Genomic DNA, 27,435 nt, shown 5'->3' with positions numbered 1-27,435 from the left:
ATAAGTATTCAATTCCCTGAGTCAATGCATGTTAGAATCACCTTTGGCAGCGATTTCAGCTGTGAGTTTTTCTGGGTAAGTCTAACAGCTTTGCACACCTGGATTGTACAATATTTGCACATTTATTCTTTATTAAACAAAACTGTCAAGTTGGTTGTTGATCATTGCTAGACAGCCATTTTCAAGTCTTGCCATAGATCTTCAAGCCGATTTAAGACAAAACTGTAACTAGGCCACTCGGGAACATTCAACGTCATCTTGGTAAGCAACTCTAGTGTATATTTGACCTTGTGTTTTAGGTTATTGTCCTGCTGAAAGGTGAATTTGTTTCCCAGTGTCTGTTGGAAAGCAGACTGGACCAGGTTTTCCTCTTGGATTTTGCCTGTGCTTAGCTCCATTCCGTTTCTTTTTATCCTCAAAAACTCCCTAGTCCTTGCCGATTACAAGCTTTACCCATAACATGATGCAGCCATCACCAGTACTCAGTGGTGTGTTGTTGTAACGGGGTGAGTGACTGGTTGCCGAGGAGGTCAGGCGCAGGAGAGCAGAGATGGGTGATAACAGGAGAACTTTAATATACACCCTGGCCCAAAGGCACAGGCGAGGCAGCACAAAGCACAACCACGGTAACATGAACCGGATTAAACAAAACAAACAAACCTAGCGCAAGCCAGCCTGTAGCGTAACACCCTACACAAAGAACAATTCCACACACAGACATGGGGGAAACAGAGGGTAATATACATTTAGTCTGATGAGGGAATGTGAACCAGGTGTGCGGGAAAATGAGACAAAACAAATGGAAAATGAAAGGTGGAGCGGCGATGGCTAGAAGACCAGTGACGTCGACCGCCGAACGCCACCCGAACAAGGAGAGGGACCGACTTTGGCAGAAGTCGTGACAGTTGTTGGATTTGGCCCAAACATTACACTTTGCATTCAGGACATAAAGTACATTTCTTTGCCACATTTTTTTCAGTTTTAATTTACTGCCTTATTGCAAACAGGATGCATGTTTTGGAATATTTGTATTCTGTACAGGCTTCCTTCTTTGCACTCTGTCATTTATGTTAGTATTGTGGAGTAAACTACATTGATGTTGAGCCATTCTCAGTTATCTCAGCCATTTAACTCTAACTGTTTTAAAGTCACCATTTGCCTCATGGTGAAATCCTTGAGAGGTTTCCGTCCTCACTGGCAACTGATTTAGGAAGGGTACCTGTGTCTTTGTAGTGACTGGGTGTATTGATACACCATCCAAAGTGTAACATTAATAAGTGCACCATGCTCAAAGGGATATTCAATGTCTGCTTTTTTTATACCCATCTACCAATAGATGCCCTTCTTTGCGAACCATAGGAAAATCTCCCAGGTTTTCGTGGTTGAATTTGTGCTTGAAATTCACTGCTTGACTTAGGGACCTTACAGATAATTGTATGTGTGGGGTACAGAAATGGTGCAGTCATTTCAAAATAATGTTAAACGCTATTATTGCACACAGAGTGAGTCCATGCAGCGTATTATGGTACTTGTTAAGCACATTTTTATTCTCCTGAAAAAGTCAAGGAGTGTGAATGCTTTCTGAAGGCACTTTATTTTGCTCTGAATGTTAATGCACCAAATTGCCTGATCTCATGTGCACTGCTCTCTTTCTTCCCAGATGATCTTGACCGTTCCCCAATACAATCATACAGCATTATTACAGGGTGTATAACTACTCCTACTGTGCTGAGTGAGATACATGTTTATTCAAACATTCTCTCTTCCTCTCTCCTCCAGCTGATCACAGCCATCCCCACCCACCGCCTGAAGTTCCTGAAGGAGGCTGGCCACGGCACCCATAAGGAGGATGTTCCCGAAAACGAGATGAACGAGGGGGATGATGAGATCGACCATGCTGAGATGGAGCTCCGTAGGGGACAGGTCCTCTGGTTCAGGGGACTCAACCGCATCCAGACTCAGGTACGCACCAGGGGGACCTCAACTACCATCCCCTGCTCTCGCTTTAGCAGCCTCCCTCTCTATCTCCCTCTCTATCTCCCTCTTTTCCTTCCAGACCCCTCCAGGGGTTCCACAGGTATAGGTGGAGAAGAAGAAGAGAGAAGACCATCTTTAAGGGGTTGACAGGATTGGATACTCCTCTCCCCCACCTCTCTCCCTCCCCTTTCTCCCGTCTCTCCCCTCGCCAGCGTTCACAGGTAAAGACCGAGAAGAGCTACAGAAGCCCTGCATTGTGATGAGAGGAGGGATATTCTTCCCCCTTGTCCTCCCTGTTGTGAGGAGCTTTAACCTGGTGTCTGTTCTCCAAAGGGAAGACTATGACAACATATTTCTTCACCATGACTGTTTTGATTACTGTTGTGCTGGTATTATGTGGTTGTTTCGGCCTCCTTTTTCTAATTCAGTCATTCTAAATTAGCCTGGGTACCAGTCTGTTTAGCTAGCAATCCACTCCTTGTAATCTGTGTCATGTGCCAAAGATTTCGCAATGACACAGAGTACAAGTAGTGGAATGCAAGCTAAACAGACTGGTACCCAGGCTAGTTCTAAGTCTTTCTGAAAGTTAAGCGTTTAAGTAAGAGTTTTTCTCTGGGATGTATTTTGCTGCTGCCTCTTGTGAAGAAAGACAGGTGTGTGTTGCCGTCTGAGGGAGACACAGCCTGACAATGGGACTGTGACAAAGAGTCTGATGGCTGGGCTTTGATTTCCTGTCACAATGCCACCTCTGTCTCTACTGTCTGTAACTTGTCACCCCTTAGCTGGTTAGCTCTCTAACTAAGTGATCCCTAAAATGGTGGGTTGGGAGTCAGGATCCAGATATGGGTAATATCAGGAGGAGATCAGATACCAGGGGGCTGTATGTATCAAGTGTTGCAGGGTAGTAGCTGATCTCGGATCAGTTATGCCTTTTCGATCACAATGAATATGATTATACGGATATAGGGGAGCTGATCCTACATCAGCACTCCTCTGAGACACTTTGTAAATATGGGCCCTGGGATGTAAGGTGTCAGTAGCTCTGGGCCCTCGGGTAGGGGAGTGGAAACCCTACCTAGTCACTTGTGACTCAGACACACTGGAGGCCTGCCTGTAGCGATAGTCACAACCCACCAACACAACTAGACATATCTCTAGATAACCTGATGGAGAGTTATAATGGATGACTCTCAGGATCATACTAATAGTGCTGTTGCTGCTACAAAGGATTGTTTCGCTCGCTCTCGCTCGCTCCTTCTCTCGCTCCCTCTCTCGCTTTCTTTTCTCTCCAACTCTGTTTCACTGTCTCGGTGTACACAGCCTTGGGGTTGAAGAGACTTACTGTGATGGGAGATGGGGAGCAGAAACACACTTACTGCCTGTTGCGCACTCACACACCAATGGCTAGCTTATATTTAGAGACTGTGTTCAAATAGAGCTTTTCACCAGGTCTCCAATTGCCTTATGTAGTGGGACACACACACACACACACACACACACACACACACACACACACACACCCTTTAACTGCCAGGGGACTCCACAAGGTCGTCTCTGTGGGTGTATAGGAAGGAGACACATATACACCCCCGGGGTGGTCACATACATAGAAAAGTCCAAACTTTTGACGTGTGTGTGTGTGTTTGTGTTGCATTTAATACATTTTGTGATGGTTAAACAGTTTCAGTGTAATTTTAAATGACTACGACCAGATATAAAGTATGTAGAAAAGATAATGGACCTATATATTTATAAGATCATCTTTGAGAACTAACAACCTCCAGAATAAAACCTACACAGTCAGGGAGAATCTGAAATTCCCCAAAATGTCATGGAATGTGGCACTTTCATATTTGAGGCACATGGATGGTAAAAAAAAAAGGCCATGGCCAAATGTGCAGAATTGTAAGAAACTAGCTTTCAAACTGCAGAATTTTATCTTGGTTCCATGGCAAAATATGTAGAATTGTGGGAAATTTGTTGCATGCGCCACCACTGCTCAAAGAAATCCGAGTGGCAAGACTGATGGAGGTGGAGAGGAAGCCGAGTTCCATTGTCTACACACACACACACACACACACACACACACACACACACACACACACACACACACACACACACACAGTGCAGTAGAGATGGCACCACTCCCATGCCCACCAGATTTCACAGCTACTCTTCCTGGGGTCCAGCCAAATTAAGGCAGTTATATATAATTAAAAATGTTACAATACATTTCACAACACATTAAGTGTGTGCCCTCAGGCCACTACTCTACTGTCACATATCTCCAATACAAAATGCAATGTGTGTGTGTGTCTCTTCACAGTCCCCGCTGTTCCATAAGGTGTATTTTTATCTTTTTTTTCCTTCTGATTTTACTGCTTGCATGAGTTCATTAATTTGGAATAGAGTTCCATGTAGTCATGGCTCTATGTAGTACTGTGCACCCACCCATAGACTGTTCTGGATTTGGGGACTGTGAAGAGACCTCTGGTGGCATGTCTTCTGGGGTGTGCATGGGTGTCCAAACTGTGTGCTAGTAGTTTAAACAGACAGCTCGGTGCATTCAACATGTCAATACAAGTAGTGATGAAGTTAGTCTCTCCTCTACTTTGACCCAGGAGAGATTTACATGCATATTATTAATGTTAGCTTTACATGTACATTTAAGGGCCAGCCATGCTGCGCTGTTCTTGGCCAATTGTACCTGACCAAACGAATGGACAGTAGTCCGTCTGCAACAAAACTAGGGCCTGTTGGATCTGCCTTGTTGATGGTGATGTTTCGAAAGCGAAGCAGCGCTTTATTATGGACAGACCTCTCCCCACCTTTGCTACTGTTGCATCAGTACGTTTTGATCATGACAATTTTTTATAATCCGGGGTTACTCCAAGCAGTTTAGTCTCCTCAACTTGCTCAATTTCCACATTGTTCATGACAAGATTTAGTTGAGGTTTTAGGGTTTATTGAATGATTTGTCCCAAACACAATGCTTTTGTTCTTTGAAACATTTAGAACGAACAGTAGAGAGTGTCATGGTTTGTTTTCTCGTTGTTTTCCCAAAACAAACCTAAAAGGTGTAGGTGTTCCCTTTTAGAATACCTCCTCCTCTCTCTCCATGTGTTATAGAATGTCCCATTGTCCCCGACAATGCATCAGCCAAGTTGGGTACTTTCTTCGGCGCGTGAGCGGGATTCTTAGGCCGTGGCGCTACAATAAAGTGGGCCTATGGAGACATTTCCAGAAGGCGAGCTTCGGTTCGGCAGTGCTGCTCTCCCCTCCTACAGGAGTGAGCTATAGGCAATCGTAGCGCTAGCATGTCCAGAGGCTATTCTGTGTCCCTATGGGCTTTACGCTGAAACGATGCTGAAACAACACACCTGCACCAAAACCCCTGTAGAGTGGGCGAAGGATGATTAGCTTGTTGTGGTGTTTGGATGTAAACGTATACGTCCCTCTCGTACAGTAGGTCAAAAAGAGTTCAGGCTTTCTCAGTCTGCCGTTGGGGGTGCGGAGAGAGGGAGGTGGGTTGGTTTAACGTTCTTCTTTTAACGGTTCCATTATCTACAGGGCTGTGGAAGACTCCAGTCCTATCTCTCTAGTGTCTATTTCTCTCTCTCTCTCACTCACTTTCTCTCTTTTTTCTTTCTCGGTCTCTCTCTCTCTCTCTCACACACACACACACACACACACGCACACACACGCCAGAAGCCTATACTGTTTGTGCACCCTGTAACTGACTAACCTTCTACCCTCTTCTTCAACTGAAATATGCAACTCTTTGTCGCACATTTTTTTCTGAATCTTTCTCTCTTCTTGAATTGGTTGATCTCTCTCTTCTCATTCTTCTTTAGCCCTCTCTCCCTCTGCTATTGTCCATTAACTGTCATTTGTTTATGATGGAAAGACTCTCAATACGGTTGACCAGAATAATAAATAAATATATGTTTTGTCTTTTTATATTGTGTTTGAGGTATTTAATCGTATGTGTATAGATTTAGAACTAAATAACGTATTTTACTGTTGACAAATGTTCCTCATTTACTGGGACACTACGCTATAATTGACCATTCTTATTAGTTCTTTCCAAGTTGGTTTCTGTGTCGTTCGAGACGGATTCTAATTCCCATTCCGACGTTCCACTTCCTCGGTTCAATTTCCCTATTTATCACCCTCTTCCCGTCCTCCCCCCATCCTCCCTTTCTCCCTCCATCACACTGATAAAGGAAGTGCTGAGAAGAGATGCAGTTGAGCATTTCTCACTCTCTTTCTCCTGGGGAGGGAGGATAGGAGGATGGGAGAAAGGTGTGTGGGGGGGTGATGGAGAGAGGCAGTGAGGTAATTAGGTCCTTATCTCCCCCTCTGACTCCCCTCCCTTCCCTCTGTCTAATCCTGGTGGGCTGTGTGGTGCAGTTGTATGTGTGTCAGCACGGCTGGTTAGTCAAACACAACCAGGACATAATTGGCAAGAGGAGGACGACTTCGCATCAAACTTATCAGCGACCTGTAGGAACACTCTCTGCCGTCTTCGTTTGTTTCCCTCCCTCGCGCCTACCAGTGCCCTCAGCCTTTTTCCTCTGTCACAAAATAATATTACCCCTTTCATTCAGTGGCAGGCCTTCCAGTCCTCTTCCTCCATCTCTCCAATCCCCCGTTCTGTCCCTTCCAACTAACGATTTAGGGATTTTCTAAATTTTTACAATAACCACTGTCTGCTCTGCCCATACAATGTTTCTTTCTGCTATCTTTCCCTTCCTCCCTCTTTTTTTTCTCTCCCTTCTTTCTATCTCTATCTCTCCCTCTCTCCTTGCCCCCTTCTCTCTTTCTTTCTCTCCCTACGTCTCTCTGTTTCTTGTGACTATGCTGTGGGCTGTTGTTTGCAGATGGACGTGGTCTATACGTTCCAGACGGGTCAGGCTCCGGTCCCGGGGGCATTGAGACGCCAGCCCTCTGTGGTCAGCCAGCACAACGACGCCAAAACTGTCTCTAGCCCCACCCACGTAGGGCTTTCCTCTTCCTCCCTGTCTGCCAACTCTGCCGGGGCCCCGCCCCTTCCTGCAGCCGCCGCCGCTGCTTCCCCCTCCACTGCAGGCAGTGAGTGAGCGGTTGCGATGGCGACCCCTTAACAACAAGCTATCTTTTCTCTGCCTCCTCCTCCTCCCTCTCCTCCAGTCAGAATGCTGCATGACTGACTGTTTGATTTCTTGATTGAATTGCTGACATGCCGTCATTACCTCATCCACAGCCTGCCGATGCCTGCTGACAACTTCCTCTCTATGATTGTCTTTCTATCTTTCTCTTGTTCTATGTCTGTTTTGTTCCCTTTCTCTCTCATTGTTTTATTTACTCTGTCCTCGGTTTCACTTTCTCCTCGGTTCACTCTGGCTTTCCTATGGCTTTCCCAGTTCATCCTGGGGGTTGGAGTTCTCCAAACTCCTAATATGATCTGCATGTATTAACCCAGGTGAGACCTCGCCGTGAGACGAGATCAACCTAAAATAATTGTCAGGAAGTACAAAGAGCCAAATATGTCTCAGTCCTAACTCTGAAAATCCTAGCATCTGGAATCCTGACGTCCATTTTATTTCCCTGGCTGTGGTCGGTCCGGCAATACAGCGGCCTCGGTAGAGAGATAATTGGACAGGCTAATCTCACACAGGGTATAATCTGAAAAGGTTAAATCCCGCAGGCAGGCCCTAATCTGAGAGGCTGTTATCTGAGGCAGGGCCCAGGAGGTCTCACGAGGGTTAATAGCGAAGGGTTAATTGCATTTTCTAATAACTGTGCATCACTCCATTTCCTGAGCTGCCGTCTGTCTGTCTGTCTGTCTGTCTGTCTGTCTGTCTGTCTGTCTGTCTGTCTGTCTGTCTGTCTGTCTGTCTGTCTGTCTGTCTGTCTGTCTGTCTGTCTGTCTGTCTGTCTGTCTGTCTGTCTGTCTGTCTGTCTGTCTGTCTGTCTGTCTGTCTGTCTGTCTCGTCTGTCTGTCTGTCTGTCTGTCTGTCTGTCTGTCTGTCTGTCTGTCTGTCTGTCTGTCTGTCTGCGTGTCTGTCTGTCTGTCTGTCTGTCTGTCTGTCTGTCTGTCTGTCTGTCTGTCTGTCTGTCTGTCTGTCTGTCTGTCTGTCTGTCTGTCTGTCTGTCTGTCTGTCTGTCTGCGTGAGCAGTGTTTAGTATTTTTCAGATTCCTGTTTTCTACTTCCAGTGGCTACATATCAGAAAGCATGTATCTTCTACCTTCTCTCCAACTGTTACTAAAGACACGTAGGGCATCTTAAAGGGCTAGCCACGGTCACATTTCATGGGCTGATAGCTCAGCCATCTCCATGTCTAGCCCTGAGGATACATGTGTGGAAAAGGAGAAAGTCAGTGTATGACTGAATGAGTGTGTGAGTGATTGATTCTGTGTCAGAAGTGATGTAGTCATCTGCGTGGTTAGTGTATAGAGAGTCCATTAGTTCTGGTGATGGTGTTGGACTGTTTTAGTAAGAGAGATGAGCTAAGTCGTGTGAGATATGATAGTCAGCTTCCTCTGTACAGATGAGAGGGACAGAGGGATGGGGATGACCTTGTCCTTTGCTAGGGGGAGGGATGGAGAGGTGAGAGGGAAGAAAAGGGGGACGTCATTCCTCACACCACGACACAGCACTTCCTCTCCCCCCAGAGATACACACATGCCGTCTGCCCAGCAACAGAGTACTGAGAGAGACGCGCACACACACTCTCTCGCACGCACGCACGCACGCACACACACACACTCGCTCGCGCGCACACATACACCCTCACACCCTCAGAGGGCTGCAAGGAGATGGCTGACAGATGCTGCAGCTACTCCCTTCTCTCTCCTTCCCCCTTTCTCTCGTTCTCTCTCACGCCCTGTCTCTCTTCTCCAGTTGCCCCCTAACTCATATGTATGGATGAGGCCCTCTTGTTTTTCTACTTCACATGCATCTTTCTTTCTCCCTTGCCCTCAATCTCTCTTTCTCAGTCTCTCTCGTCTTGTCGTCTTTCTGTCTTCTTCTTCTCTTCCCTCTCTCTCCTCCCTCTCCCTGTCAGTCCGCTATTCAGGGAGGACTTATGACTCAGTGTGTGTTTTATTACATTTTTTTTTAAAAGACTTGGCTGGCAACCCCAGAGCTGACTTCTTCCTCCATGACAGCCTCTGCATCTCACTCTGCGTTTTTCTCACTAAAAGAGATTTATGGGGAAGAAAGATAGCCATATATTTCTACCACATTTTGTTATGTAAAAAGGGTGATGGATGCCTGTGGTACACTGGTGTATCTTCGCAACCGCCAACACGCTCACACGAGAGGCACGCAGAGATCAGATAGATATGAGAGGACTTAGAAACCTAGAGAACTACACACAAATGTAGACACACACACACACATATATTAGAGGACTTAAAGCCCTGGGCTTAAGAGGCAAGGTTGCAGAGACACTCGTCACACACTGAGGTTCTGGAGCAAAGGAAAAGGTGGTGCAGGTAACGGATTTGCAAATTGAACTAAAGTCTCTGGAAAACGTGTGAATATGATTAAAGGAAGAAAAGATGATTAGGACTGAAGAATACAGTGTGGAAAATATCTAAATATATTAAATAGGTCATGTAAGACTGAGAATACAAAGTGGAATTGAAGTAGCTCATAGGAATTTGTATCAGCTTTAAGGCTCATGGAGTGTTGAGTCAAGCTGTCACCTTTTACCTTTCACCCCTGACCCCTATCCCCAATCTATGCACACATTTAGAGCTGCTGGATGATGGTCGTTTAACATGATGACTTCTTTTTTTCACCCATGACCTTTTCTCCTTTCACTTTCTGATCCAATTGCTGTAGGCCCTGATTCCCAAACCTTTTGCTATTTTTCTTATTTGTCTTTCACTCTGTTTTCTCTGATACTATTTCCCATGTTGCACTCCTTCATCTCTTGCTTCTCTCGCTCTGCTGTATGTTTCCATCCTCTCCCACTCTTATGTCTCTTTCTACTCCTCTGTCTCCCTCTTCTCCCAAGACTCTCCTTAGTGACTGCAGGGTAACAATAAAAGACCAGTAGTTTTCATCCTTGTTTTACCATGTTTATTTGTGTGTGTCCGAGCGTGCATACGTGTGTGTGACTATTTTCTTCCTGGCACGGAAATAGAGCAATGAAAATGAAAATATTTTTTTTTCGACATCACAATGCTCTCTTAAACAAACACATACACACATAGCCAGAGAAGTCTGCCTGAAATAAGAATATAAATATCAAGAATCATCACAGAGGTTGGATGCTGATTGGATAGTCTGTAGAGATGAGGTCCACATACAGTCCACCAAAGTGGAGCTCATTTCTCGACATAATCAGCCACATCATGCCAGAGAACGCTGTGGAAATGGAAATGATTGGATATGACCCTTTTTCATTTTTTCTTATTTCTCTCTCTCTCACACACACACACACATACTACCGTTCAAAAGTTTGGGGTCACTTAGAAATGTCCTTGTTTTTGAAAGAAAATCACTTTTTTTTGGTCCATTAAAATAACATCAAATTGATCAGAAATACAGTGTAGACATTATTAATGTTGTAAATGACTATTGTAGCTGGAAACGGCAGATTTTTTTAAAATGGAAATGGAATATCTACATGGGCGTACAGAGGCCCATTATCAGCAACCATCACTCCTGTGTTCCAATGGCACGTTGTTAGCTAATCCAAGTTTATCATTTTAAAAGGCAGAAGATCTCGTACAATGCTGTGTACTACTCCCTTCACAGAACAGAGCAAACTGGCCCTAACCAGAATAGACAGAGTGGGAGGCCCCGGTGCACAACTGAGCAAGAGAACAAGTACATTAGCGTGTCTAGTTTGAGAAACAGACGCCTCTCAAGTCCTCAACTGGCAGCTTAATTAAATAGTACCCGCAAAACATCAGTCTCAACATCAACAGTGAAGATGCGACTCCGGGATGCCTTCTAGGCAGAGTTGTAAAGAAAAAGCAATATCTCAGACTGACCAATAAAAATAAAGGTTTAAGATGGGCAAAAGAACACAGACACTGGACAAAGGAAGATTGGTTAAAAGTGTTATGGACAGACAAATCTAAGTTTGAGGTGTTCGGATCACAAAGAAGAACATTCGTGAGACGCAGAAAAAATTAAAAGATGCCAGAGGAGTGCTTGACTCCATCTGTCAAGCATGGTGGAGGCAATGTGATGGTCTGGGGGTGCTTTGGTAGTGGTAAAGTGGGAGATTTGTACAGAGTAAAAGGGATCTTGAAGAAGGAAGGCTATCACTCCATTTTGCAACACCATGCCATACTCTGTGGACGGCGCTTAATTGGAGCCAATTTCATCCTACAACAGGACAATGACCCAAAGCACAGCTCCAAACTATGCAATAACTATTTAGAGAAGAAGCAGTCAGCTGGTATTCTGTCTATAATGGGGTGGCCAGCACAGTCACCGGATCTCAACCCTATTGAGCTGTTGTGGGAGCAGCTTGACCGTATGGTACGTAAAATCAAATCAACTTTTATTGGTCACATACACATGGTTAGCAGATGTTAATGCGAGTGTAGTGAAATGCTTGTGCTTCTAGTTCCAACCATGCAGTAATATCTAACAAGTAATCGAACAATTTCACAACAACTGCTTTATACACACAAGTGTAAAGGAATGAATAAGAATATGTACATATAAATATATGGATGAGCGATGGCCGAACGGCATAGGCAAGATGCAGTAGACAGTAGATGGTATAGCGTACAGTATATACATATGAGATGAGTAATGTAGGGTATGTAAACATTATATAAAGTGGCATTGTTTAAAGTGACTAGTGATACATTTATTACATCCAATTTTTTATTATTAAACTGGCTAGAGATTTGAGTCAGTATGTTGGCAGCAGCCACTCAATGTTAGTGATGGCTGTTTAACAGTCTGATGACCCTGTAGGCCGTCTAATTGTTGTTGGTAATCAAGTCTACCACTGTAGTGTCGTCTGCAAACTTGGTGATTGAGTTGGAAGTGTGCATGGCCACGCCGTCATGGGTGAACAGGGAGTACAGGAGAAGGCTGAGAACACACCCTTGTGGGGCCCCAGTGTTGCGGATCAGCGGGGTGGAGATGTTGTTTCCTACCCTCACCACCTGGGGGCGGCCTGTCAGAAAGTCCAGGACCCAGTTGCACAGGGCGGTGTCGAGACCCAGGGTCTCGAGCTTAATGACGAGTTTGAAGGTTACTATGGTGTTAAATGCTGAGCTGTAGTCGATGAACAGCATTCTTACATAGGTATTCCTCTTGTCCAGATGGGTTAGGGCAGTGTGATTGCGATTGCGTCGTCTGTGGACCTATTGGGGCAGTAAGAAAATTGGAGTGCGTCTAGGGTGTCAGGTAGGGTGGAGGTGATATGATCCTTGACTAGTCTCTCAAAGCACTTCATGATGACGGAAGTGAGTGCTACGGGGCGATAGTCATTTAGCTCAGTTACCTTTCTTGGGAACAGGAACAATGGTGGCCCTCTTGAAGCATGTGGGAACAGCAGACTGGGATAGGGATTGATTGAATATGTCCGTAAACACACCAGCAAGCTGGTTTGCACGTGCTCGAGGACGCGGTTAGGGATGTCGTCTGGGCCGGCAGCCTTGCGAGGGTTAACACGTTTAAATGTTTTACTCACGTTGGCTGCGGGGAAAGAGAGTCCGCATGTTTTGGTAGCGGGCCGTGACGGTGGCACTGTATTGTCCTCAAAGCGAGCGAAGAAGTTGTTTAATTTGTCTGGGAGCAAGACATCTGGGTCCGCGACGGGGCTGGTTTTCTTTCTGTAGTCCGTGATTGACTGTAGACGCTGCCACATTCCTCTCGTGTCTGAGCTGTTGAATTGCGACTCTACTTTGTCTCTATACTGACGCTTAGCTTGTTTGATTGCCTTGCGTAGGGAATTGCTACACTGTTTGTATTCGGGCATGTTTCCGGTCGCCTTGCCCTGATTAAAAGTAGTGGTTCACGCTTTCAGTTTTGTGTGAATGCTGCCATCAATCCACGGTTTCTGGTTGGGGAAGGTTTTAATAGTCGCTGTTGGTACAACATCACCGATGCACTTGCTAATAAACCCGCTCACCGAATCAGCGTATACATCAATGTTGTTGTTCGACACTATCCGGAACATAACCCAGTCCACGTGATCGAAGCAATCTTGAAGCGTGGAATCATACTGGTCAGACCAGCGTTGAACAGACCTGAGCACGGGCGTTTCCTGTTTTAGTTTTTGTCTATAGGCTGGGAGCAACGCAATGGAGTCGTGGTCAGATTTGCCAAAAGGAGGGCGAGGGATGGCTTTGTATGCGTCACGGAAGTTAGAGTAACAATGATCCAGAATTTTCCCAGCCCGGGAAAGTAAGAAGTGCCCATCAAGCCAATTGAACTTGTGGCAACTAGAATGCCAAAGGTCTGCAAGGCTGTAATTGCTGCAAATGGAGGATTCCTTGACAAAAAAAAGGTTGAAGGACACAATTATGATTTCAATTAAAAATCATTATTTATAACCTTGTCAACGTCTTGAATATATTTCCTATTCATTTTGCAACTCATTTCATGTATGTTTTCATGAAGCTCTGACGAAGGCCGTGAGGCCGATACGTAAACTCATTAATGTTCAGTGATACTATCAAGCGCAATGTGCGGTTTCCTTTTTCCTTCATGTATGTTTTCATGGAAAACAAGGACATTTCTAAGTGACCCCAAACTTTTGAATGGTAGTGTAGGCAAGTAGATAGAGAGAAATTGTTTGCTCACATTGTGGTGTAGTACAGATTATAGTCTAATTAGGTTATTGTAGGGAGTGTTGAGTACCATCGGCTTCATAAGTATATTTGAGTGTGTTTTTGTGTGAGAGGCTGAGCGTGTACTGTGCGTGCGTGTGTGTTTGTGTGTGAAAGGCTGAGTGTGTACTGTCGTGTGCGTTTGTGTGTATGAAGTGCATGTTTTTTTTCCCCCATTGATGTGTCAACCTTTCATGTCCTCTACCAATGTCTTCTCATCATCTCTCTCTTCCTGCACTTTCCCTCACCACACTCCCACCTATCACACCAAATATCCCACTCGTCTTTGGTCGTCAACCAAGGAGCCCAACAGACAACTCCCTCCATCCCTTTATTCACTGAAGAACATTGAGATGCTGCCAGCTAGCTGTACTGTTCTGTAGCTGTGTGTAGGCTGGTGTGTTGGTGTGCATCCTAGCGTCACAGTGATAAGACACTGCAGCTTGTAGCCTCAGATAGCACTGTACTGTATGTGTTTGGGGGGGGGTGTTGTAGAATTAAGTATCTGTGTGGTTGTGTTCCTGATGCTTGCTAAATATCCATCCATCGTCATCATCAAGTGTTCCCACCTCGTAAGTTGGTATTTTAGTATTGTACTGTGTTTTTGTGCTCTTTTTGTTTTGCGGTGCTCCTTCTCTATTTTCCACTCCACTCTTATGTACTGTACTGTATTGTAGTGGACTGGAGGTTTTTGTGTGTATGATTTGGGGGTTGTTTGTCTTCCTTTTGCTTGCTGTTTGATTTAATGCTCGGCGAGTGATCAAGACTGCAAAGGGCGACCATGACATTCCAGAATCCTTCACGTCTCACCTCTCACTGACCACTTTTTGCCCCCCCCCCCCCCCACACAGCAGATTACCCATAAACCCCTGCCTGTCTGCCTGACTCCTCTCATCACCATCAACACAGGAAGACCGAGCCAGGACCCTCATACTAACTGTCCTTTTTATTTATCTCTTTCTCTCCATCTTTCCCCTCTTTCTCTCCCCTGTCTCTCTCTCTCCCCCTCTCTCTCTCTCTCTTCGGTCTCTCTAAAAGATTAAGGTGGTCAATGCGTTCCGTAGCTCCCTTTACCCGGGGCTAGAGAACCCAGAATCCAGAAACTCCATCCATAACTTCATGGCCCACCCTGAGTTTGTCCCCCTGTCTGAGGAGGAGGCGCAGATCCCTGAGAGAGAGGAGTCCAGCAGCGATGAGGTGGATATGGAGATCCAGCCCATCCCCAGCTCCTCGACTGGGGGGGGACAAGCTCCAGACGTCAGCCACGAGACCTCCTGCTGATCACCTCCTCTCTTCTCCTCCGCTCTGATCTATCTATCCACCCCTGTCGGCCAGCTGGCATCCCCCCTGCAGTTCCTCTCCTCCATCATGAGGAGGACCAGCGGTGCGCCCCTCAGATCCTTAGACTCATCCCACAGAGGGTGCACCCAGAGTGGGCAAGGGGTCCCGGTCCCAGCGCCTCCCCCTCTTCACCCCTTCCTCTTCCCTCCACTTCCTGAACCCTACCCCCACCTCTCACCTGACCACCCCCACCTTGCCATTCTCATCGGCTTGCACTGACTGTGTCGCGTGTGCCCTTTAAGTCTGTGCAGAAGAGTGACATGCAGAGCATCCAATCACATTGTGCCCCTAACTCATGGGTGGGAAGGACCATTTGGGGTCCACCAATCTGCTCCGCCGAAGGCCGTAGCCTGTCCTTCTGTCCATCTTTGGGGTTTTATATCAGTTTTTTTTTGTTTTACCTCAGAGTAGCCTAGAACTGAAACGCAACATGTTTATCCTTCTGTACTAGCTTATACTCTGCATACACTAACTGGCACAGAACTTTAAGAATATACCCATGTGTACATTAATGTTGGATGTACATGCATGTAACTGCCAAAATAAATAAGACACTTAAGTGAGGGATACAAAGTATATTGAAAGCAGGTGCTTCCACACAGATGAGGTTCCTGAGCTAATTAAGCAATTAACATCCCGTCATGCTTAGGGTCATGTATACGAATACCCAGTTGCCCATTATTTTGGCTACCATGGTTAGAAGAAGATGCCTCAAAGGAGCATAGGGGGTTTAAAGTGTGTGTGTGTGTACACATGTCTCAGTCCCTCGATCTCAACCCAACTGAACGCTTATGGGAGATTCGTGAGCTGCGCCTGAGACAGCATTTTCCACCACCATCAACAAAACACCAAATTATGGAATTTCTTGTGGAAGAATGCTGTCGCATCCCTCCAATAGAGTTCAAGACACTTGTAGAATCTATGCCAAGTCGCATTTAAGCTGTTGTGGCAGCTCGTGGTGGCCCAACGCCCTATTTAAGACACTTTATGTTGGTGTTTCCTTTATTTTGGCAGTTACCTGTATATATGCTTTATAGGCTCAACACAGCTCCAAGCTGATTGGATGATCAGATGTACATGGCCCATGTGATTAGCAGCTTTCAGCTACTACGTTTCTCTTCTCTATTTCTCAATCTGTGTTTTAATTGTACAGCATGTATGCATTTGATCTGTTTTGAAGCAGGATGTACTAATGGGTTATTCAGTTCAATGCAGGAAACCATGTCTTCATTAATTCTGATACACTACAGCTTTTCAATGATATCGGTTCAATCATCTAAACATCTCTCACTTTAATTTGGTTCTTCTGGGTCCATTTAACATGATTCCATTACGATTTATCCAGTTTTTTTTTGAAGGACAGTGTAAAGAATGCTATGATATTTTAACAGAAAAGTGAATTCTCTTAAAACAACATTTTCAAAGTAAAGCTTGCAGCAGGCTAGAGCCAGAGGGCACCAGTTCTCTGTGGAGTAGGGTCATAGCAAGACGATGTGGAGGTAAAAAAGGGGGAAGGGGCGTCTCCCTCATCCGATGACCTCATCCTTATCTCATCCAATCAGGGTTCTGGTTTTCCCTAGCCCTTTGAGAGTAAGTTGACAGCTTATGAAACTGCCTCAATATGGAGTAAGATTAAGAACGTCAGAGTGAAGTGAATGATATTTCACCCCCATCTCTCGTATGCATGACGTATATTATCCATGTTTCATCTGTGTTGAGTAGAATGGGAATTTAGAGATGGGTTATGTGAGACATTATTTGGGGTGGGGTTAGGACGTACGTATTCCTGTGGACAGAAATGGGTAATTGTTTTTGCTTTAGTATGTCTCAACAAAAAATCCACCAAAAAAAGTCCACACAAATACATTCTCTGTACCTTAACAAGACAAATTTAGTCCTCGTTTTACACTGTTGACAAAGGGGTGTTGGGCTTGTTCCTGTTAGCTCCGGTGTGAGTGTGTTATGTTGTTATCGAGCATCACTGTGTTGGCTGCAGAGTGACACAGGGGACTATCGATCTCTCCCATCATGCCTCTGGGAGAGCCAACCGTGAGTGGCCCAGATATAAATCCAATATCTCCCCCTCCCTCCTCACCCGCCCTGCTCCCTCACACCCTCCCTCCTCCGGGCTGCTAGGATAGGGACACAGCACATCCCCACATGTCCTCTAAGGTCAACCAACCACAGATAATAGCGTAACAATAAGAGGAATACTCTAATAAGAAGAAGAAGGAAAAAAAAAAATACTCAACCAGAGATGTGTATGAGAGCTCCTGTATTCAGTAGTGTATGTTGTTGTCAGAGGTGTCATGCCCGTAGGGGGCACAGAGGCACGTGCTCCCTCAGATTTGTCATGTTTAAAATATATTTTTTGGGGGTCTTTTTTTTTCTCTGTAATACTACTAGGCACCTAGCAATTTTATATAACTATCTACCAAGAAACCATTTCAGGCTATCAATACAGTTAGAGTAGCTAGCTTGTCGTCCTCTTAGCTGGCAAGCCCGCTGGCAAGGTTGGTAGACTTTAGAAAAGCAAGCAATAACTAAATGTACTGAATAAGACTCACATTCCTTTCAATATTTTACCAGAGATGCAGAGAAGTATATTTAGTTTCTTTTTTTTTTAAAGAACCACCAGTCAGGAGGACACAGACGGCTCAATTGGTATGCTTAGATATTCAGAAAAATAGATATTTTTTTACATAGAATTAAGCATAATGATTATGGCTCTAGATTACAGGAAAAAGCTGCTTCAGATGTTTGAAAAATGCTAAATTCTCCAATTTATGGTCGGGGGGCTTACCACCCCTCCGGACCACCCCACAGCCATCCTCACGTACTTTGTGCCCCCTAAGAATTTTGGGGTGCATGACTCCCCTGGTCATTGTTGTATTTGATGGTAGAGAGAGTGTAAACTTGGGCTGACCCCCTTTCCCGCCTCCGGCCACCAACTCTGTGACAGAGATTGTGACGCCCTCGACAGGACGTGTGCTATCGATTACCAGTAATGTACTACTGCCATATTTTCAACCTTATTTTCATATCTAGGTTGCTTACTTCGATAGAACCCTCTGGTGATACGCCTTTTCTACTTACTCAGAGCCATATTTTCTAGGTTGTCGTTGTTCTTTTGTATCCCATCGTTATTGAGGTTTCCTTTCTATTCCCCCTGACCAAAAAAACAAAGACAAAACAATGTGTCACTGCCGATACAGTATATAAGTCATGGACCACTACGATGTTTACAGAACATAGTCAGCCTGACGCAGTAAGCCTGCTCGTGCTGCACTTCACTCAACCGGCTAGTCTCCCTCATTCCCTTTGCTTTCGTGAGTCTTAGTACATAGTTATGGGGAAGCTTTCTTGCATGATTTTCATAGAAACTCAGTGTTTTGTTCATTTTTTACAATTCTTCTTCTGTATTTTTATATTAAGTACTTTTTGGAAATATATAAATATGTATAGGCTGAAGAGTTTTGATGACAGTACAGACCATGAATAAGATCAATCGACAGTGTAACATGTTTTTGCCGTTCTATATACAGTATATTTATGCCACATTTGTAAACCATGCTTGGTCGTCTGATGCTGGGGCTAACTAAATTAAAATAAACTGTTTACTCACTGTAGGTCATGTGATTGGGACATACTCTTTCAGCAATCTAGTCTTACCGCCCCTTTCCCCTTCACTATATACAGTCTTAAAGAGATAGTATCTTAAATTCTGCTATTTCTTTCAATAGCTTAAAGGGATAGTTCGGGATTTTGGCAATGAGACCCTTTATCTACAGTACTTCCACAGAGTCCGATGAACTCGTGGATACCGTTTTTTATGTATCTGCGTCCAGTATGAAGGAAATTAGACGTAGTTTCGGGAGCTAATGCTAAAGCAATTGTGCTAACACTAGTTAGCAACTTCCTTCAAACTGCACACCGATACATAAAAATGGTATCCACGAGTTCATCTGACTCTGGGGAAGTAAATAAAGGGCCTCATTGTCAAAATCCCGAACTATCCCTTAAAATAAAATGTGGTCCAATGAAAGTGAGTGAAATAGAACATGGTAGTAAACAGAACATTGAAGATATGCTAAATGAATTGGGGGTATATATATATATATATATTTTTTAATCTCTATATAAATATATTTGTTAATTTTTTTCTGTTCTTTCAGACTAATATGACTGCGAGTTTAACTTATTTTGTGAGAGGATCGGTGCTCTCAGATGCCTGTGTAGTGACGTTAGTCGACTTGTCAAAGAGGGTATGAATTTCATCCAAATTCAGCATTACCCTTTTAATTCTAATGGCTTAGTACACTGTTTATGGGAAGAGAATAGAACTGTTAAACCGGTAGTGACATCACTTCCTCTTCCTATTTTTGTCCATAAACAGAAACTAGATGCCTTCGATGCGGTGTCCGTTCGACCATTAGACAGTCTCACTTTGGGGACACATTTTCAATTCGAATCCTTTCTTTTCTTCTGACGTACTCTATTTGGAAGGCTGCGCTTATACATTCAGTATGTGTAAATATTGTCATAGGATGATTTTGAACTTAACTTTTAACTCTAGGTAATGAAAAGGGGGCAATCAGTCAGGGATCACCGAGCATAGCTTTAAGAATGTTCTGCCAAAGTCTTGCTTTGTACAATCATTGCTTTTCTGTCCTTTTTATTTTTGCACAGATTGTTTTAAACAATTATTGTCAGGTTAAGGTGTTTTCCTTATTTTCCATCTTCCCAAAATAGCAAATGTTTTTGCATGTAAACGTGGACAGAGAATACAAAGAGTTTGAAGCGTCACTAAGATTGTCCCTCTTTTATTGCCATGGCCTTGGTTTGTGCTGTTGTGATCTCTTACTGGTTGCCCTCCCATTCCATCCCACAGGTGAACATATACTCCATCCTCTAGAAACACCCCAATGTTTTTTTTTTTAATTATTTTTTTTTACCTTGGCACAACTGTACAACAGAAGCAGACCAACAGGTCTGTATGTCTGAGGTGGAGGGAGAACTAAAGAACGGCTAGACCGACCACATAAAGCCTATGTTTGGTTTCTGTGATGGATAAGCCCACCGTGGCTACTGACCAATCTGTAAGACCTTTTCCTCTTATTGCACAGGTCTCCATAATGACTCATGTATGACAAAATGAAATTGCTAAGGCATTGTGCAATAACTGTTAACTGTAATGGACTGCATTGCTTCTCTAAAGCTTATCTTTCTTAGATAGCTTTTTTTTCTTCTTTCGATTTGGGGGATTTCTTTGGGGAAGCTTCTCCGCAGTTGTAAATAAAAAAAAAAAAGGTTTGAAAACTGGAATATCACAGTTTAAAGTCATAACCCCTTATTTTACGTAGGACGATATTTACCCGAACCAGTTCTTGTGTTTTAATACATTTTCAATTGTATCTAATTGAGAAAAGACCGAAAAATAACTTTCTGTCATTGATATGATGCACAGTAATAGACACTGGTGTTATTTTTGTATAAACATAATACCATCTATGTGGCATGCATGACGTATAAACAATTTTGTGGTTTAAAGCAATATGTCCGACCTGGTTGATTGGTACTTTCGTGTTCTGTGTAGCTTAAACCACGCTGTACTAAAAGAAGAAAAATATACCTGCATTTGGGAAAAAAGCTAAGTGTTTAATATGTGTTCAATGTTCTGCATGGTTAAGTATGGAATGAGACATCCCAAACGTTGACTTGCTTTCAAAACAAAAGTTGCACGTACAAACTCGTACACATTTTGACTCCGTTTCTGTCCTCCGTGAAACATACACTGAGAAGATGCTGCCTTGAAGATATGGAATGGATGTGTGAGTGAATGGGACTTAAATTCAGTTGCACAAAGATATGTTCAATTAAGGGTTGTGTCTGTAGGTAGCAGGTCCCTGTTGGGTGCTTCATCACTAGTGTTGAATGATTCCTACTTGGTTATTAGCTAAGGTACTTCTTGACTGTATCCTGTGTCATTGTTCATTCCCAATGTGTCTCACTGCAACCATGCAGTCTACCATCCTACTTTACCCCATCTCACCACAGAGGACTGATGTGATAACCAACAAAAACGGCATACACACAACACTGCTGTATATCATGCATAACACAATAATAGTTTCGCAGTTAATATTAGTTTTATTTATCCATGAGAGAAGTCATTACTTGGGGTTTTATTTATTGTTGGCATTTAGAAATAACATTCCTAAATCAGTACCCCCATGCTGAATCTATTTCACCACCAAATGACAAGTAATTATGATACCACGCTGTTCACTGTTTCTTCCATCATCCAGCCACAGCCACGGAGAATCACTCTTTACCAAGGTAGGCATTTGCTCATCAACTCATTTCACACCGATCACATGAATCGATTTCCTCATTGCCCTCCCTCAACTCTCTTTCTCTCCTCTCTCATTCCATCTCCCTCCATCCAAGGACAGCGCTCATCTGTCAATTCCAAACAGCAGTCAACCTCTCTTCTAGCTGCAGCATCTAGATGGCTGCGATTCTTCACTGGTTTATTCAACAGTTCTATCCATTATGGTAGTTTCTTTTTAGTTGATGCTTTGAGGCTCGTACACAAATTGACCACCACGGTTTCTGTCTTCCTCTCTTTCGATATCCCGCTAGTTGTTTTTTCCTAGAAAGGCTGTTGCTCTGTCGGTGCGACCTGTGTGTTTGTCTCTGTGTGTCTTGGGGCCCCAGCTTTCCATGTTGATAGTCCTGCACCACCTGCCCAGACTCGCTTAGATTACCAGGGCTCAGACCTGTGTGTGTGTGTGTGTGTGTGTGTGTGTGTGTGCGTGTGCGTGTGCGTGCGTGTGCGTGTGTGTGCGGTCACCAACGGCTATGGGGCAGAGCAGAGATGTTTCAGAGGCCATATGTCTCTTGTCTAGTTAAAAACACATGGCTAACTTGCTCTTGTACCAGAGAAGAATTCGATCTCGGTAACAAATGAATCGTATTCTGCTAGTATCTACAGCAGCCTAGCTTGTCTCTTCTCTACTCTGTGGGTTGAGCTGCTGGTCCAGAGGAGTAAAACATAAGAGAGAGAAGGAGAGCTTCTCCTCTATTCTTCCTCTGAGTCGGTGTCGTTTACATCCCCAGTTACTGTGACCATCACAGCTGTGCCTCGTCTTAAACACTGCTTTCAACTGGTGTCTCTCTTCATCGCTATGCTGTTGAAACCAGGCAGTTCCATAGACCGAGAGATATTCAGAATCTCTGTTCCCAAGGAGACCTGTCCCGAGAAGGCGGCTGATTGGTTGATCTGAGCATGTTGGAGTGACCGCATTCCATCACTCATTCTGGTTGGCTTGGCGTGAACATAATTGTACAACCATTTCAAAGAGCACTGTCTTGTTTTGTTATCTTGAACTGTGTTAACACTGACAGCTTTTGAAATGTGTTTTGCTAATTTCTCTCGCACTTTGGATGAGCCGTTGTTTCATCACCCTGTCCTGTGCTGACGTTAATGCAATCATGACTAATTCTGACAGGCACTCGGCATGGCTTGGTGTTAAAGTGAAATGCGTTTTGGCTTCATGGTCATGTTCCCACAGCGCTGAGATACTGAAACAGTCAGGCCTGTTGTTTTAGAGAAACAACCGCAACATCAGAGATAAGGGAGGAATTAAATTGGCTGAAATTGTTCATTAAATACGTCGCTGTGGTTCCTTGAATTGTGTGTGCGTGTGCGCATAATAATGAATGTGTGTGAGGGTTTGTATTGAAGCTCATTTTCTGTGGGTACAGTAACAGTCTGTAAAAGTTCTTGGAGGGCCTTTCGAGCAGCACTTTTCCTCAGTGTGTGTCTCACCTGACAAACATACAGACACAACACATACACATTCGCTGTACTCTCCATATCCCCCTTTTGTAAATAAGATTCATTATCATTCTAAATGTCACCCGTTTGCTTCAAACTATGCAACAGTATTCTACAATTATAATACTGTTGTTTTTAGTTATTTTCACAATTCTTCTCTTAAAGGCCCAGTGCAGTCAAACGTGATTTTTCTTGTGTTTTATATATATTTCCACACTATGAGGTTGAAATAATAGGGGAGAGTGGGTTAAGTTGAGCCTATGGGGTAAGTTGAGCAACCCTTGTGTTAAGGAAATCATAAACAAAATGTATAATTTGACTAAATATTTAAGAAGGTAATTTCGTGGAGTCTGTGAAGGAAGAAACCATATTAAAAAAGTGGTAAGCAAGTTAGATCAAAAAAACAAACAGATTTTATCCAAATCAAATGAATTCATTGTGTCAGAGCAGCGTTTCCCAAACTAGGAGTCTTTTTGAAAATGGGGTCGCGAGAGAAACTCTGAAAATAACCAAAACATTAGGTCCGTAACCTCCGGTAGCCGCTAGAAGTGGTTGTAAAAAACAGAGCCATTTCTGTTTTCTTCCTAGTGTGTGTCTCTTTCTAACGGTTTAAGTATTTTGTTTCCCTCTACAATGACTCGATAGAACAGAGTGGACAAGACCAGGCAATAAATCAGGCTGTTGGAAAAAAGAAAATCATCAACAATACATTATTTTCTACACAGAAGATCATACAAAAGTATTGCCTGATGATCTTCTGAACTTCCCAATACCTTTCTGATGCATTTTAGTCACTTCAACCCATACTTCCATCAGAATTAAATACTTTCAAAAATACTTTCAGACTGATTTGTAATAGACTGTCATAGCCCAATTAGAAAGTTAACATTGTCAATTGATTACATTATTGTCTTTATATGGCGGGGTCGCGATTCATTTTAAATATTTAAAATGGGGTCGCGGGACAAAACACTTTGGGAACCCCTGTGTTAGAGGTTTCATGATGCTTGCATCTAAACCAAAGTAGATCATTTTAAGATGTTCTATAAATCAGTTGGGGTCTCTAAAAGCTTCAATATGAGGTCCTAAACCTAGCATGAAGTGCATCCTTGTAACTGTGTGGGCTAATATCGTCAATATGTTTACCTTGGGGTAAGTTGAGCCAATAGTTGAGCAAATTGAAGTGTTTTCTTCCAAGGCATAATGCAAGACATTATCGCTGGGATATGAAGTAACAGCAGGGCCTGGCCTTTGTTAATAAGTGTTTTAAAAAGGTACAATGTTTTTCTTAGGTATTAAGCCTTTGTTAAAAGATGCTTAAAATGATTAAAAGACAAAAATGCGATTGTGTTGAAATGTATTTGGAAATAAAGATAGACATGGTTTTAGAAAGATACTGATAATATTTAATTTAGTACAGATATTTGTAGGAGGCTTAACTTATCCCATACCCAGGATAAATTGTGCCAAGAGACCACTTTTTTTGGGACAAACTATGTTTTCAAAACTGTAATGTTTACATTACATTAATTCAGACTATTTCCAGGGATACACAACATCCTGAAATACATGTAGATATCTTTGTTAGAAATAATACTATTTCGTTGACAGAGTGATGCTGAATATAAGAAATGGCTCAATTTACCCGTCTCCCCTACTGTGAAATTGTGAAAATGATGATAATGACTGTTTAGTGTAAGAGCTGTTGAAAAGACCACCTGAAATCTTAGGATGTTTTGGTGGGATGGAGTTTAGGCCTGCCTGGTAATATCACCAGTAAATGAGTTAATAGACAAATGACAGCTAGTTTTCAGTTTTCCCCTCCTCACTCAAACCAATCCCATACATTCCTAGCAAAATTGCTCTTTGCTAAGAAGCTATTTGTACTTATTTTTGACCATTTCAATTGAAAACAATCATCGTAAGGTTACTGTTACCCTGAAATGATTTGATATTGAGATAAAAACAGCTGCATTGGACCTTTTTAATGCTCTCCTCCTCTCTCTCTCCCTCTCGCTCCTCTTTCTTTTTGTCTGTGTGCTTGTTTATGTCTCAGTGGATGCAGTTGTTTCCCATATTTCAATTCTTTATACTAAAAGAAAAGCAGGTGTATTATGTGTGTGCACGATGTGCACCCACCCTGAATTTTTCTTTACTCTTTTGTAATATATGATCATGTGGAATGCCTTGGTCTTTATGTCCTGTTGTTTTGAATTTAACAGAACAAAAAAATGATAATCAAGCAATTGAGGTGAAAGTTATTATAAATATATATATATATAAACAAATCTATATACATAAAATAAAGCCATTGGAATTTGAAATACATTGGTTTCAGCGTGATGCTTTTTGTCATGGTTCATTGTCTTGTGTTAAATCACTATTTCACTGAAGTTTTTTTTTGTTATTCTATGATACAGTATCACATTTGATCCTTCCTCTCAAAACATTCAGGCCTTCTGGTTATGGAAAAAGTCCATGAGGCTGATTTTCCTAGAATAGAGATGTTGCTCGAAGAGTGTAAGAAAGAGTGATTTATTTGTCCTCTTTGTCTATTCTATTCATGTTCATCAACTTCTTTTTATTCCGGATCCTTCTCATTTTCGATCCTTCTCATCTCTTTCATGAAGTCAAGGTCAGAAAGGGTTTTAATGACATCAAATAATTGATCAAACAACACCACCGTGTGGGTAACATTGGTATTCCAACATTGGTATTCAATCAATCCATCAATCAAATTCTCTGTACCATATTTTGTAGCTGAAAGAGGACTGTTCAGATTATAGCATTAAAACATTGAGGTTTTCCTAGGCTATGGCCTAAGAAATTATGTGCATAGCCAATTGAACTGATATTTGGGCAAGAGTTGTACAAATCTATCTTTACCTACCAAATGAGAACTACAGCACAAGGTCTTATTCTGTGCTCAAGCAGGCAGCTTGAGTGTGTTTACAGGGTCACCAGGGCCTAGTTCTTCAAAATGAAAATGAATCCAGATCAAAATGATCCTGTGTTGGGTTAAATTCTGGTCCCCTTCAGATGTGGTCCATCCTTACTTTGGATGCAATTTTAAGGGAAAACTGAACAAAATCTCTGAACATATCACATCATATGATACAACAAAGAACATTTTCTATAATCCCATGACATGTCTATGTCTTTCTAAACTGAAGGAGGAACACTATGAGATCTGGATTGAGGTAACACACAATAATTTGATCTGGAATAAATGTTTTGAAGAACTGGGCCCAGGTGGATAGTACTGATTAGTATGGTACCAGATTTGTTTTGATGCAGAAGAGCATGGGTGTAGTAAGACCATCACACCACTAGAGGGATTATACATTCTGAATCAATGGGGCGGCAGTAGGTCAGGGCTGTGCAAGAATACTGCATACTCCCTTACCAATGGAGCAGCAGTAGGTCAGGTCATGGCTGAGCATGAATACTGCATACTTCCTTCCCTCCTAGAAGTAATCAATGTTCTGAAAAAATGAATTGGTTGAAGAAACGTTGTTGAGACCCAATATTGTTGTTCAGCTAAACTCAGTTGGACAATTAAAGGAAAGACAGAACATTGCTCATAGATGCACAAATAAGATATAATATTTAAAATGGGTGAATCTTTCATTTAAATCAATTAAAAGTAGCTTTGTTACCTCATCCTGGTTTGAAAACACAGGGTTGCCGTCTCACTTACAATGGAATCGTGTTGGAACTGTTACTGCCAACATGGTGACCGTTGAAATTTAAAGCATTAACACAGCTGAATTCTGTCTGCACATTTTAGTGGCCTTTTATTGTCCCCAGCACAAGGTACACCTGTGTAATGATCATGTGGTTTAATCAGCTTCTTGATATACCACACCTGTCAGGTGGATGGATTATCTTGGCTAAGGAGAAATGCTCACTAACAGGGATGTAAACAAATTTGTGCACAAACTTTGAGAGAAATAAGCTTTTTGTGCATATTGAACATTCCTAGGATCTTTTATTTCACCTCATGAAACATGAGATCAACACTTTATATGTTGCGTTTTATATTAGTGTTCAGTTTAGTTGGTTGCTGGTCAGAGGTCTTCAACAAGTGAGAGAATCCAGCATTATAATCGCATACCGTAACTGCCCAAGCTCTTCTTTTCTTTTCTCCTCTCTCTCCCTCTCTCTCGCCCACAGACTTAACAGCAGGCTGCATTTCTCACCTAGGGAAACCTGGCCCGGAAGGTGTCAAGACGACTGCATTTCCAATGGCAACTCTCTCAGTGCCGTGGTAACGGGAGACTCCACTGTGGCAGGTTCATTAGGGGGAGGGTTGTGTTATGTCAGAGACCTGAAGAACAGAACAGCTCTAAGGCCCAGGCATCTTAACTAGTGGTGAGAAGAGGTGGGTATGCTAACAGAGAAGTTCAACCTGCTGCCCACTCAAAGTCTCTTCTCTGTTTCTTCATGCTTGTGCTACAGTTTGTTGACT

General features: G+C 43.0%; 1 protein-coding gene across 7 annotated transcripts in view; it reads left to right on the top strand.

The window, feature by feature from the left end:
- The window catches only part of LOC106565103 (plasma membrane calcium-transporting ATPase 1), a 165,705-nt gene extending 145,034 nt beyond the window's left edge, over window positions 1-20,671 (top strand). For 4 of the 7 annotated variants that reach the window (XM_014131832.2, XM_014131834.2, XM_014131831.2 and 1 more), the window contains 2 exons: window positions 1,780-1,962; window positions 14,819-20,671. In XM_014131832.2, coding sequence (XP_013987307.1) covers window positions 1,780-1,962; window positions 14,819-15,061 — 426 coding nt within the window. In that variant the 3' untranslated portion in view covers window positions 15,062-20,671. Of the gene's footprint in view, window positions 1-1,779; window positions 1,963-6,860; window positions 7,072-14,818 lie in introns of all 7 variants that reach the window. The other 3 variants (XM_045691506.1, XM_014131833.2, XM_045691507.1) reach the window with 2 other exon arrangements.
- Window positions 20,672-27,435: the final 6,764 nt, after the last annotated feature.

The sequence above is a fragment of the Salmo salar genome, chromosome ssa12, assembly GCF_905237065.1.
Source record: "Salmo salar chromosome ssa12, Ssal_v3.1, whole genome shotgun sequence".
Taxonomy (NCBI): Eukaryota; Metazoa; Chordata; class Actinopteri; order Salmoniformes; family Salmonidae; genus Salmo; species Salmo salar.
Note: the sequence above shows the minus strand (reverse complement) of the source record. Positions and strands in the feature narration are given on the sequence as shown.